Below are 15,070 nucleotides of genomic sequence, written 5' to 3' on the forward strand. Positions count from 1 at the left end.
GAAAAAATTCACTGCTACTATTGGTATAATAGGAGATAAAAAAGGCAAATGAATTAGAAAAGTAATCACTTCCTTTAGTTAATTCAGTTTTTGATATTGAAAAAAATCAACTTTTATTTATTTTCTAAAGATTTTATGTATTTATTTGAGAGAGAGCAACAGCACATTATCACGAGTAGAGTGTTGAGGCAGAGGGAGAGGGAGAATCAGATTCCCCACTGAATGAGGAGCCTGATGTAGAGCTCGATCCCAGGGCTCTGAGATCATTACCTGAGCCAAAGTTAGATGCTTAACCAACTGAGCTACCCAGGTGCCCCCCGCATCAGCTTTTAAAAACAGGTTCTACAGATGAAAGGCCTCAAAGATGACCTAATCACAATTATAAAGGCAAATGAATTAAACTGCTCTGAGTTAATTTTTCAATCCTCTAAATTCCCTATTAGCCAGTCAAAATTATTAATCTCATTTTATTTAATCAGTGGCCACCACAAGATATTAGCTGTTTAATTGATTTTAATTCTGACATACACAGTATCAAACATTTTTTCTCTGGAAATATACCCAAATCTCAAACAGTTCCTCTGTACTCCAGTTCCACCAAACCTATAATTCACTGAGATATTCCACCCACTAAAATCTTCTCAAAGGAATATAAAAGATATCTTAAAAAACCAAAAAGCTACAGAAGGAAAACTTTCGGTAAGCAGGCAGTATATTTTCTAGAAAGATGAGAGAGACACATATTCAAATAAGAGAACTTGTCACCATCCCTAAAACTATATGCATTATTCTCACTCACACAGACACACACAGATACACATCCCCACACAGAGGTACCTGAATCAGCATTTGTAAATGTCAGGGGTCCTTCAAAAGCATTTGCTTCAAATTGGGTCGAAAGGTTAATTAGTCTTGACTCTTGGTCTTTCTGTGTTTTCAGGCCTTGATTAGATGTTTCATCATTTATAACGTAAATAAACTTTTTTGTTTTCTTTTTCAAACTAGATATTAAACCTAAATTCTTCAAAGCTACAGAAGTATGTTTGATAGTTGCTGGCCAGCTTCCATCATCAATTGAACTTGTACATAAAGAATCCTCTTTCTGAGAGCAAATAGTATGTTTTTCCAATCCACTTTCAGAGGCTTCAGGTTCTTTAAAGTTTGGATTAGTCATATTATTTGAGAACATTGCATTGGACATCCCTTCAGGTGATTCTCTTATCCTGAATATAGACTTTCTGATACCCTGAAGTGGAGAAGCTATTAAAGTAGTTTCATATATTGCTTGCTTTACCGAAACAACGGAATCTTCATGAGATTCAAGACACTGCCCTTCGTTTATCTTATTTACTACTATTTCCTCATTTAACGTCTTCTCTGAATACTTTGGTACATTTGAAATCTGTGGCCAAGAATTTTCCAAAGTAATGAAGTTGGTGCATTCTTTATCTGTGATTATGAGGTCTTTTTCTGAATTATTTTGGTCATAAGAAGTATGCAATAGAGGTGTTTTCTCCATCTGAGCTCCATTTAGACTTGAGAGGGTTAGGTCAGACCATCCAGAGGCTGAAGACAGTACAATTTCCTTGGAGATTTTGTCAGTTCCATTCCCAAAGGGCTTCTCATGTGTTACATTCCAATCTAATGGATGACTGTCATTTGGTTCCATTTCAGATACCAATGAATGTTTATTTTCTTTCATTTGCTTTTTAGCTTCTTCACATTCACTGGTTTTTGTCTCATTAAAAATATTTTTCCTAGTTTTGCTAGTTTTTATTTTTTGTAGATTTCTTGTTTTATATTTAGGAACACATAATGAAAAACTATCTTCTTCTTCAGAAACATCTAGAACTTTTTCATGTACTTCATCCTCTAGGACATTTGGTGTAGACTTTACAAAATGGTCTTTGGTGCTATTTACTTTACCAAATGAATTCCCCAAACCTGTTAAAATTTAAAACAGAAGTATATTAATAACATTTCATAATAGAGTCATATAATTTACACTATTCTTACGACCTTTCTCATAGAAATAGTATATACTAAATAGCCCATAAGGCAGTATTTAAAGGGTTATCCTGAGTGCTAGCTTAGTGCCAGAGTGCCACCCTTCTACTGTTCTTCTGGTAAAGACTGATTCTAATGTCCCCAAAGCCTTTTAGTCATATTCCAGGTCCTAATAACCTTTATCAGCTCTGCACAATTAAAACTCAATCTTAGGATATATATATGCAATTTAACATTCTAAGATTTATCAAACTAGATGTTCCAAATAAATTTGGGCCCCAGGGCACCTGGGTGGCTCAGTCAGTTAAAGGTCCAGCTCTGGGTTTCAGCTCCAGTCATGATCTCAGGGTCCTGAGATGGAGCGCCATGTTGGGAGTCAGCTTGGGGTTCTCTCTTCCTCTCTACCCTTCCTTATCCCCTCAATGCTAAGACAAACAAATCTAAAAAAAAAAAAAAAAAAATCTGTGGCCCTAAAATAAGAGTAAAATATGATTTTACACACACACACACATATATACACAGTTATCCAATCATACACATTTATACATACACACATACTAAGAAAAATGCAGGAGGAGGGGCAAGATGGCAGAAGAGTAGGGACTCCAAATCACCTGTCTCCACCAAATTACCTAGAAAACCTTCAAATTATCCTGAAAATCTATGAATTCGGCCTGAGAATTAAAGAGAGAACACCTGGAATGCTACAGTGAGAAGAGTTTGTGCTTCTATCAAAGTAGGAAGACGGGGAAAAAGAAATAAAGAAACAAAGGCATCTAAGAGGGAGGGGCCCCGCGAGGAGCCGGGCTGAGGCCGGGGCGAGTGTCCCCAAGACAGGAGAGCCCCGTCCCGGAGGAGCAGGAGCTGCACCAACATTCCCGGGCAGAAAGGGGCTCCCAGGGAGTTGGAGCAGGACCCCAGGAGGGCGAGGATGCCCTCGGGTTCCCTGGGACAGTAACAGAGCAACTGCGCGCCCAGGAGAGTGCGCCGAGCTCCCTAAGGGCTGCAGCGCGCACAGCGGGACCCTGCGGACCCGGAGCAGCTCGGAGGGGCTCGGGCAGCGGCTCCGCGGAGGGGGCTGCGGCCCCGGGAGCAGCTCTGGGGGCTCGGGCAGAGGAAGAGGCTCCGTGCGGAGGGGGCTCCGCGGTTCCAGGAGCAGCTGGGGGGGGGGGGCGGCTCCGGCGGCGGCTCCGCGGAGGGGACTGCGCGGCCCGGGAGCGCGAATCCAACAGCGCAGGCCCCGGAGCACAGGGCGCCGGGACACAGCCCAGGATCCAGCCTCCCCCGGGCCAGGCAGAGGCCGGGAGGGCCCAGGACAGCAAGGACGCTCCTGTCCCAGCTGAGCAGATCAGCAGCCCGCCCCGGAGCCTCCAGGCCCTGCAGACGGAGACCTCCGGAGTTCCTGCGGGGGCTGACTCCAGGGCTCCAGAGCTGGCCCCGCCACTAGGGCTGTTGCTCCTGGGGCCTCACGGGGTAAACAACCCCCACTGAGCCCTGCACTAGGCAGGGGCACAGCAGCTCCCCCAACTGCTAACACCTGAAAATCAGCACAACAGGCCCCTCCCCCAGAAGACCAGCTAGAAGGACAATTTCCAGGGGGAGCCAAGGGACTTAAAGTACACAGAATCAGAAGATACTTCCCCCGTGGTTCTTTTTTGTTTTGTTTTGTTTTGTTTTGCTTTTTGATTTGTTTCCTTCCCCCACCCCCCTTTTTTCTCCTTTCTTTCTTTTTCTTCTTTTTTTCTCCCTTTTTTTCTCTTTCTCTTTTCTTTCCTTCTTTCTCTCCTCTCTTTTTCTCCTTTTCCCAATACAACTTGCTTTTGGCCACTCTGCACTGAGCAAAATGACTAGAAGGAAAACCTCACCTCAAAAGAAAGAATCAGAAACAGTCCTCTCTCCCACAGAGTTACAAAATCTGGATTACAATTCAATGTCAGAAAGCCAATTAAGAAGCACTATTATACAGCTACTGGTGGCTCTAGAAAAAAGCATAAAGGACTCAAGAGACTTCATGACTGCAGAATTTAGAGCTAATCAGGCCGAAATTAAAAATCAATTGAATGAGATGCAATCCAAACTAGAAGTCCTAACGACGAGGGTTAACGAGGTGGAAGAACGAGCGAGTGACATAGAAGACAAGTTGATAGCAAAGAGGGAAACTGAGGAAAAAAGAAACAATTAAAAGACCATGAAGATAGATTAAGGGAAATAAACGACAGCCTGAGGAAGAAAAACTTACGTTTAATTGGTGTTCCCGAGGGCACCGAAAGGGACAGAGGGCCAGAATATGTATTTGAACAAATTCTAGCTGAAAACTTTCCTAATCTGGGAAGGGAAACAGGCATTCAGATCCAGGAAATAGAGAGATTCCCCCCCTAAAATCAATAAAAACCGTTCAACACCTCGACATTTAATAGTGAAGCTTGCAAATTCCAAAGATAAAGAGAAGATCCTTAAAGCAGCAAGAGACAAGAAATCCCTGACTTTTATGGGGAGGAGTATTAGGGTAACAGCAGACCTCTCCACAGAGACCTGGCAGGCCAGAAAGGGCTGGCAGGATATATTCAGGGTCCTAAATGAGAAGAACATGCAACCAAGAATACTTTATCCAGCAAGGCTCTCATTCAAAATGGAAGGAGAGATAAAGAGCTTCCAAGACAGGCAGCAACTAAAAGAATATGTGACCTCCAAACCAGCTCTGCAAGAAATTTTAAGGGGGACTCTTAAAATTCCCCTTTAAGAAGAAGTTCAGTGGAACATTCCACAAAAACAAGGACTGAATAGATATGATGACACTAAACTCCTATCTCTCAATAGTAACTGTGAATGTGAACGGGCTTAATGACCCCATCAAAAGGCGCAGGGTTTCAGACTGGATAAAAAAGCAGGACCCATCTATTTGCTGTCTACAAGAGACACATTGTAGACAAAAGGACAGCTACAGCCTGAAAATAAAAGGTTGGAGAACCATTTACCATTCGAATGGTCCTCAAAAGAAAGCAGGGGTAGCCATCCTTATATCAGATAAACTAAAATTTACCCCGAAGACTGTAGTGAGAGATGAAGAGGGACACTATATCATCCTTAAAGGATCTATCCAACAAGAGGACTTAACAATCCTCAATATATATGCCCCGAATGTGGGAGCTGCCAAATATATAAATCAATTAATAACCAAAGTGAAGAAATACTTAGATAATAATACACTTATACTTGGTGACTTCAATCTAGCTCTTTCTATACTCGATAGGTCTTCTAAGCACAACATCTACAAAGAAACGAGAGCTTTAAATGATACACTGGACCAGATGGATTTCACAGATATCTACAGAACTTTACATCCAAACTCAACTGAATACACATTCTTCTCAAGTGCACATGGAACTTTCTCCAGAATACCACATATTGGGTCACAAATCGGGTCTGAACTGATACCAAAAGATTCGGATCGTCCGCTGCATATTCTCAGACCATAATGCCTTGAAATTAGAACTAAATCACAACAAGAAGTTTGGAAGGACCTCAAACACGTGGAGGTTAAGGACCATCCTGCTAAAAGATGAAATGGAAATTAAGGAAGAATTAAAAAGATTCATGGAAACTAATGAGAATGAAGATACAACCGTTCAAAATCTTTGGGATGTAGCAAAAGCAGTCCTAAGGGGGAAATACATCGCAATACAAGCATCCATTCAAAAACTGGAAAGAACTCAAATACAAAAGCTAACCTTACACATAAAGGAGCTAGAGAAAAAACAGCAAATAGATCCTACACCCAGCAGAAGAAGAGAGTTAATAAAGATTCGAGCAGAACTCAACGAAATCGAGACCAGAACTGTGGAACAGATCAACAGAACCAGGAGTTGGTTCTTTGAAAGAATTAATAAGATAGATAAACCATTAGCCAGCCTTATTAAAAAGAAGAGAGAGAAGACTCAAATTAATAAAATCATGAATGAGAAAGGAGAGATCACTACCAACACCAAGGAAATACAAACGATTTTAAAAACATATTATGAACAGCTATACGCCAATAAATTAGGCAATCTAGAAGAAATGGACGCATTCCTGGAAAGCCACAAACTACCAAAACTGGAACAGGAAGAAATAGAAAACCTGAACAGGCCAATAACCGGGGAGGAAATTGAAGCAGTCATCAAAAACCTCCCAAGACACAAGAGTCCAGGGCCAGATGGCTTCCCAGGGGAATTTTATCAAACGTTTAAAGAAGAAACCATACCTATTCTTCTAAAGCTGTTTGGAAAGATAGAAAGAGATGGAGTACTTCCAAATTCAATCTATGAGGCCAGCATCACCTTAATTCCAAAACCAGACAAAGACCCCACCAAAAAGGAGAATTACAGACCAATATCCCTGATGAACATGGATGCAAAAATTCTCAACAAGATACTGGCCAATAGGATCCAACAGTACATTAAGAAAATTATTCACCATGACCAAGTAAGATTTATCCCTGGGACACAAGGCTGGTTCAACACCAGTAAAACAATCAATGTGATTCATCATATCAGCAAGAGAAAAACCAAGAACCATATGATCCTCTCATTGGATGCAGAGAAAGCATTTGACAAAATACAGCATCCATTCCTGATCAAAACTCTTCAGAGTAGAGATAGAGGGAACATTCCTCAACATCTTAAAAGCCATCTATGACAAGCCCACAGCAAATATCATTCTCAATGGGGAAGCACTGGGAGCCTTTCCCCTAAGATCAGGAACAAGACAGGGATGTCCACTCTCACCAATGCTATTCAACATAGTACTGGAAGTCCTAGCCTCAGCAATCAGACAACAAAAAGACATTAAAGGCATTCAAATTGGCAAAGAAGAAGTCAAACTCTCCCTCTTTGCCGATGACATGATACTCTACATAGAAAACCCAAAAGCCTCCACCCCAAGATTGCTAGAACTCATACAGCAATTCGGTAGCGTGGCAGGATACAAAATCAATGCCCAGAAATCAGTGGCATGTCTATACACTAACAATGAGACTGAAGAAAGAGAAATTAAGGAGTCAATCCCATTTACAATTGCACCCAAAAGCATAAGATACCTAGGAATAAACCTAACCAAAGATGTAAAGGATCTAACCCTCAAAACTATAGAACACTTCTGAAAGAAATTGAGGAAGACACAAAGAGATGGAAAAATATTCCATGCTCATGGATTGGCAGAATTAATATTGTGAAAATGTCAGTGTTACCCAGGGCAATATACACGTTTAATGCAGTCCCTATCAAAATACCATGGACTTTCTTCAGAGAGTTAGAACAAATTATTTTAAGATTTGTGTGGAATCAGAAAAGACCCCGAATAGCCAGGGGAATTTTAAAAAAGAAAACCATATCTGGGGGCATCGCAATGCCAGATTTCAGGTTGTACTACAAAGCTGTGGTCATCAAGACAGTGTGGTACTGGCACAAAAACAGACACATAGATCAATGGAACAGAAGAGAGAACCCAGAAGTGGACCCAGAACTTTATGGTCAACTAATATTCGACAAAGGAGGAAAGACTATCCATTGGAAGAAAGACAGTCTCTTCAATAAATGGTGCTGGGAAAATTGGACATCCACATGCAGAAGAATGAAACTAGACCACTTTCTTTCACCATACACAATGATAAACTCAAAATGGATGAAAGATCTAAATGTGAGACAAGATTCCATCAAAATCCTAGAGGAGAACACAGGCAACACCCTTTTTGAACTCAGCCACAGTAACTTCTTGCAAGATACATCCACCAAGGCAAAAGAAACAAAAGCAAAAATGAACTATTGGGACTTCATCAAGATAAGAAGCTTTTGCACAGCAAAGGATACAGTCAACAAAACTAAATGACAACCTACAGAATGGGAGAAGATATTTGCAATTGACATATCAGATAAAGGGCTAGTTTCCAAGATCTATAAAGAACTTATTAAACTCAACACCAAAGAAACAAACAATCCAATCATGAAATGGGCAAAAGACATGAAGAGAAATCTCACAGAGGAAGACATAGACATGGCCAACATGCATATGAGAAAATGCTCTGCATCACTTGCCATCAGGGAAATACAAATCAAAACCACAATGAGATACCACCTCACACCAGTGAGAATGGGGAACATTAACAAGGCAGGAAACAACAAATGTTGGAGAGGATGCGGAGAAAAGGGAACCCTCTTACACTGTTGGTGGGAATCTGAACTGGTGCAGCCACTCTGGAAAACTGTGTGGAGGTTCCTCAAAGAGTTAAAAATATACCTGCCCTACGACCCAGCAATTGCACTGTTGGGGATTTACCCCAAAGATACAGATGCAATGAAACGCCGGGACACCTGCACCCCGATGTTTATAGCAGCAATGGCCACGATAGCCAAACTGTGGAAGGAGCCTCGGTGTCCAACGAAAGATGAATGGATAAAGAAGATGTGGTTTATGTATACAATGGAATATTACTCAGCTATTAGAAATGACAAATACCCACCATTTGCTTCAACGTGGATGGAACTGGAGGGTATTATGCTGAGTGAAGTAAGTCAGTTGGAGAAGGATAAACATTATATGTTCTCATTCATTTGGGGAATATAAATAATAGTGAAAGGGAATATAAGGGAAGGGAGAAGAAATGTGTGGGAAATATCAGAAAGGGAGACAAAACGTAAAGACTGCTAACTCTGGGAAACAAACTAGGAGTGGTAGAAGGGGAGGAGGGCGGGGGGTGGGAGTGAATGGGTGACGGGCACTGGGGGTTATTCTGTATGTTAGTAAATTGAACACCAATAAAAAATAAATTAAAAAAAAAGAAAAGAAAAATGCAATCCCAATGATCCGATTTAGGTAACTTTTGGTATTAATTACTTTCTAATGAGAAAAGGCCTTTACATTTTGTTATTATTCTTATCTCTGTTGTGAGTTATAGGTTTTGTTTTTGTCATATTAGTATCTTTTTTTTTTTTTTTTGTAAGATTTATTTATTTGAGAGAGAGAGCACACACAAGCTGGGGTAAGGGGCAGAGGGAGAGAGAGACAGTAGCAGATTCCCCTCTGAGCCAAACACAGGGCTGGATCCCAGGACCCTGAGATCATGACCTGAGCTGATACCAAGATTTGGATGCTTAACTGACTAAGCCACCCAGGTGCCCCTACAATAACATCTTGAATGGTATTATCTTACCATAATTAAACATGTTCCTTTAAATCAAGTTAGCTTCAGGGCACCTGGATGGTTTAGTCAGTTGAACATCTGACTTCGGCTCAGGTCATTATATCAGAATCCTGGGATCAAGCCCCGCTTTGGGCTTCTTGCTCAGCAGGGAGTCTGCTTGTTCCTCTCCCTCTGCCCTCCCCCTGCTCTGGCTCTCTCGCTTGCGCTCTCTCTCAAATAAATAGATAAAATCTTACATAAAGTTAGCTTCTACATACAGTATGTTCAGTTATTAAAAAGGAAAAGCAATGTATTTTCTCTTTAAGAAAGAAAGAAAGCATACTTTGATGATGTCAGTTAAAAGCAGTAGCTCAATTAAACAGAAGGACTTACTTTGACTTTTAGCTTCCCTTTGATTTTTGTTTTCTTTGCCTGGACCACAAGGGATAAACCGATCATTTTTCTTCAGACTTTCATCATGGTTAGAAAAACAGCTTTTAAAAATCTGCAAAAGTTATATTTTAAAGTTACTAGTATAAAAACTCTCACTATGTATATATATTCAACTTACAGACAGCATTACTCCATATGAAGTAAAGAAAATCACATTTCTGATCAGGCTTTGAGACTTTCTCAAAGACTTAGATAAATCATAAATTGAAGAAATGAATAATGTACGATAAATAATTTTTCAAAGCATTCTAAAAATGTAAGTCACTGCAACAGCATAATCAAGTTATGATATTTACTTACAGCAGTAGTGTCATTAGGAAATACAGCTGCAGATACTTCTTCATCTCTGACTGTAAAAAAAAATTTCAATTTATCTGTACTGTAATTATATACCATATACTAAAGTTAATGTGAAAAACTTAAATATTTTTTGGTCAGACATCAAAAGTCACATATACTACTAGAGTAAATGATGCAGTTGAAACAAAATGAATGGACTCAAGAATGGTAATTAGAAAGGTAAATCAGCATAAGCTACATTCAATTCCTTAGTACCATTCATAGATACATCTAAGAAATTGTGGTTCGATGAGCCGGACTTTAAGGGGATACTATCCATAAAGACTTAGGAAATCAGATGGAGCTATGGGGTCATGACTTAAAAGATAAAGCTTGTAAACTTTAGCATTTATTTCGATAAAAATACTGTCTAAAGGTATATTTTATGTTAAATACTTCTTACTTTTTAACATGCTTTTATCTGTTATTTCATCTGAGCAAGAACAAAAAACACAAAATTCCCAGCTAAAGAGAGAAAAATATGTAATGTATTTTTGCTAGAAAAATAACTTTAAAAATCCTAGTTTGCATATAAATGGACTCCTACAAAATACCACTCCTAGACCACTTAATGTACTTATGATTTGTTCCAATCTACACTAAATAGAATTATTCTGAACTACTAACACACTTATCAAAGATAGTATTATCTAATCTAATAATTATCTTTTCATATATTCTTTTTGTCAGAAGCATTATAGATGACACTGTATTGGCATCATCTACCATCTTACATAATACACATTTGATAGTATTACCTATTAGCACAGTAGAACTAAGGGTTGGTGGTGTGGCTAAAGAACTTGACCAAGACATATCAGAATCCACCTCAGCTCCTAGACTTTCAGAAATGCGTTTTGGTGTCTGACCCTGAAAATAAAGAAAATATTTCACAGAAATGCACTGATGACTAAGAGCATTTTTTCATTTATCATTTTCTGATACATAAGATTGTACATACATATTTCTATAAATATGGGCAAAGGTAGGACATTGTCAGATTTTCAATTGTCAAATTTTCAATTACTACACAATAAAAATACTTACCTTCATAAGCTTCGGTGTATGAAATAAGCTTCCACATACCACTGTGGGTAAAATGAGGAGAAAATTACTACGTTTTATATATTTTTTTAATTTAAGAGTATTCTAGAAATTAAAAGCCTTGTTTCTAATCATACCCGACTTTTCTCTCTGTGGTGTTACATGTGTACATCGTAGAACAGGACTAAAATGAAAAAAAAAAAAGACAAATCCTTCAGATTATTCAAAGATAACAAAAATGGCAAGAAGAAACATGATATTTCTTATTTAAAAGAAAAAGGACTCTCAGTCACATTATTGGACTTATACTACTTTGTAATATTTTGTTACTTTTTAAAAAGAAATCTCATGAAGAATTAAGTAACTACTAAATTATGTTTAAAATGTCCACTAAAAGTAATGTATAGATTACTCACAAATTTCAGCTTCTAGGAATTTTATGTTTTGAATTTAAAAATTATGTAAAGTGAATCTATAAAAGCACCATATTCTCTCAAATGATTCAAAATACACAAATAATTTATTTTAAGCTACTATTTCAAGGGCATTGTTTTTCATCATTTTTGTAACTTAAAAACTTTATATCAACAAAAAACAATGAATTCAACATTATAAAAAAATAAATATTTCTAATGTAAAAATTATAATAAAGGTCTCAACCTAAAAATTACTTAAAAATAGAAGATCCTCTTTCATGCTCTTAAGTCAAAATATTAGCATGAAAATTAGATGCATTTCTATAAAACAAATAGCACGTGCAGGAAAATTTTTCATTTAAATATTTTAATATCACACATCATACCTTTCACTAAGATAAGAATTTAGAGGTGGGCTGGTAACATCATTTGCTCGATCCATTTTAGACTTCATTGTGCAACAACTTTTATGTTTACTATCGGTAATATCCTTTCCTGAAACAGTACAGTAATACAGTGAGAATGTATATGCTCTGGATTGTGAATTTTCATTCTCTGGAAGTTTTTATTCTTATTTTTATTTTTATTTTTTTTAAGATTTTTATTTTTTGAGAGAGAGTATGCCAGCATGTGAGCACGAGCAGGGGGAGGGGGGAGAGAGAGAGAGGGACAAAGAGACTCCCTGCTGAGTACGGAGCCTGACTTGGGGCTTAATCTCAAGAACCTGAGATCATGACCTGAGCCGAAGGCAGACACTTAACTGACTGAACCATCCAGGTGCCCCATCTCTGGAAGTACATAAAAACAAAAAGTCTCATCTATTCTGGGAAGGAGAATGTATGGAGAGTTCAGTTTGAACTGGTTTCTCAGTTTACTGATTCCTCCCAAAAGGGTATGTCTCAAGGGATAGATATCCCCTGCCCCATTTAACAAGTATTAAGTATATATGTATGACACTTTGGGAAATTTAATTCATGACAGCTTTAACTTTAGAGGGTTCATAATATAGTAGGAGAAATTTTTTGAAATTCCATACAAGTGAAATGCAAAACAGAATTAAGTCACATGTACTATGGTATTATGGAGATTAAGAATAAAGAAAAGGACATTTACTAAAAACCTACTAAAGTACCAAATCTGATCATATCACTCTTCTGCTGAAAACCTTTCAAGATCTTATTCTCAAGATCAGGCTCAAAGACCAAAACAAAACTCCCAGGGTAACAAGGACTTTCATGATTTAACTTAATTTCTATGACATTCTTTAACACTCTACTTTTCAACCACTTGCATATCCTGCAAGATTGCTTTCACTATAGTTCTTTACAAACTGCTTCTCTTTATTTTTCTTGATCTGGAATATCCTCTTGCAGGCTTCCATTTTGAAACTCCCTCCCCTGGAAAAATTTAGTGGTTCCTAACATGAAATAAAGTGATTGCTGCTGCCATATGTTCCCAGAGTTTATTATGCACCATTCCTACTTTCCCTAATAGAATGTGAGCTCCTTGAGGTAGAGATCTTGTCTTATTTATCACTGTATCCTTATGAACTGCAATCAATGCCTGGCGTTACAGTCACACCACAATTTCTGGTTGAATGAATTAGCCATGATTAGAAAATAAATCTGTTGTTGAACACATTTACTTTCAAGCAATAGTGCTCAGAAAGGGTTTCTAAAGCTGTATGTGGCTCCGTCAAATGCCATTTACAGTTTTTTTCAATATTGCTATTTCCTATCACAAATATGGCATTCGAGGCACTTATTAATCCTAAAAATTGCTTTAAAACAATAGTTTGGGGACGCCTGGGTGGCTCAGTGGTTGGGCACCTGCTTTCAGCCTAGGGCGTGATCCTGGAGTCCTGGATCAAGTTCCTCATCAGGCTTCCTCCATGGAGCCTGCTTCTCTCTCTGCCTGTGTCTCTGCCTGTGTCTCTCTCCGTGTGTCTCTCATGAATAAATAAATAAAATCTTTAAAAACAACAACAGTTTAATTGGTCCTATGATCTCCAGCTTAGAAAAGTTTTGGGAAAAATAAATCATGTCCGTGTTAATAAAATAAGGCAAAGACCAAACTGAGAACTGTTTGTAGCAGCACAGACAAAACATATTTTCATTTCTCAAGTAACAGGAAATGGCCATAATCACTAATAAGCCAAATATACATGTGAATTAAAGACCCTACTTTTACAAAATATCTAACCTCCTTCCCTTTTTTTTTGTCCAACCTCCTTCTCTAACGGGACTTTTAGTTAAAGATACTAAAAAGCACCTAATGTATTAAAATATTCACCTCTTTCCCATTCACTTTAACAAATATCTTAATTAGGAAAAACACTGCAGTTAAGTAAACCAAAAAATGAGATACTCCTATACACTTATAATAGAATGGTTAAAGTCCAAAACAAAGACACCACCAAATGCTGATGAGGACCTGGAGAAGGGAAAACTCTCATTCACTGCTAAAGGAAATGCAAAATGATGTGGCCACTTTGGAATTTAGTTTGCAGTTTCTTACCAAACTAAACATACTTCTATCATAAAATCCAGCAGTTGTAATCCTTGGTATTCTCCAGATGAGTCTGAAAATTTAGGTCTACACAAAAACCTGCACATTATATAGCAGCTTTATTCATAACTGCTAAAACTTAGAAGCAACCAAGATGTTCTTCAATAGGTGAATGAATAAGCAAACTGGTACATCCATATACAGCATTATTCAGTGATAAAAAGAAATGAGCTATAGCGTGCCTGGGTGAGTTAGTTGGTAGAGCGTTGGGACTTTGGCTCAGGTCATGATTTCTGAGGTCCTGGAAGGGATCAAGCCCCCTGTCCAGCTCTGTGCTCAGCAAGGAGTCTGCTTCTCTCTCCCTCCATCACCCACTCATGCTCTCTTTCTCTCAAATAAATAAACAAAATCTTTAAAACTATACAAACAAGAAAATGTAGAGGAAACTTACATTGCTAAGTGAAGACAAAAAAATGAGCTATCAAACCACAAAATGATGTAGAGGAAACTTGCTAAATGAAAGAGGCTAGTCTGAAAAAGCTAACATACTGTATGATTCCAACTGAATGACATTTTGGAAAAGACAAGATTATAGACAATAAAAAGATCAGTGGTTGTCAGGGGCGGGGGGTGGGTGGGATGTGAACGGATGGAACACTAGGGATTTTTCAGTCAGTGAAACTATTCTGTAAGACACTATAATGGTGGATACATGACATTATGTAATTGTCAAAATCCACAGACTGATATAAAGAATGAACCTAATGTAAACATATGACATCAGTTAATAATAAAGTATCAGTTCTGGCTTAGCAAATGAAAAATCTAAATGTAAAAAATAAAAAGTAAAAAAATGAACCAGGCAAAAATAAGTTCATACCCAAATAAACATTTCCCAAGTAACCTGTGAATTGCATAAATAGGCTGAATAATGGTGAGATTAAATTCAGATGATTTTATGCAAAAGGAAGGACTGCTGAGAAGCTGAAATAGCACATTTCCCTATGAAACTTTAGGGATAATTCTTTTTAAAACATTAGATGTTAGAACTAAATAAGTAGGTTAAAAAACAGCTTAAGTCTTAGATTTTAATACTAAATTTAAGCTACACAAAACCAAAAGGTTTCAGGAAAGCACAATCAGAATTATT

At 38.1% G+C, this 15,070-nt stretch overlaps 1 protein-coding gene across 7 annotated transcripts in view; it reads right to left on the minus strand.

Moving 5' to 3' along the window:
• BRCA2 (BRCA2 DNA repair associated) overlaps window positions 1-15,070 on the minus strand; it is a 63,119-nt gene that overhangs the window by 41,163 nt on the left and 6,886 nt on the right. For 6 of the 7 annotated variants that reach the window (XM_072795514.1, XM_072795511.1, XM_072795513.1 and 3 more), the window contains 7 exons: window positions 11,799-11,907; window positions 11,134-11,180; window positions 11,000-11,040; window positions 10,711-10,822; window positions 9,914-9,963; window positions 9,554-9,665; window positions 838-1,944 (listed from right to left, as the gene is read on the minus strand). In XM_072795514.1, coding sequence (XP_072651615.1) covers window positions 838-1,944; window positions 9,554-9,665; window positions 9,914-9,963; window positions 10,711-10,822; window positions 11,000-11,040; window positions 11,134-11,180; window positions 11,799-11,907 — 1,578 coding nt within the window. The remainder of the gene's footprint in view (window positions 1-837; window positions 1,945-9,553; window positions 9,666-9,913; window positions 9,964-10,710; window positions 10,823-10,999; window positions 11,041-11,133; window positions 11,181-11,798; window positions 11,908-15,070) is intronic. The other variant, XM_072795516.1, reaches the window with a different exon arrangement.

This window comes from Canis lupus, chromosome 24 (genome assembly GCF_048164855.1).
Source record: "Canis lupus baileyi chromosome 24, mCanLup2.hap1, whole genome shotgun sequence".
NCBI lineage: Eukaryota > Metazoa > Chordata > Mammalia > Carnivora > Canidae > Canis > Canis lupus.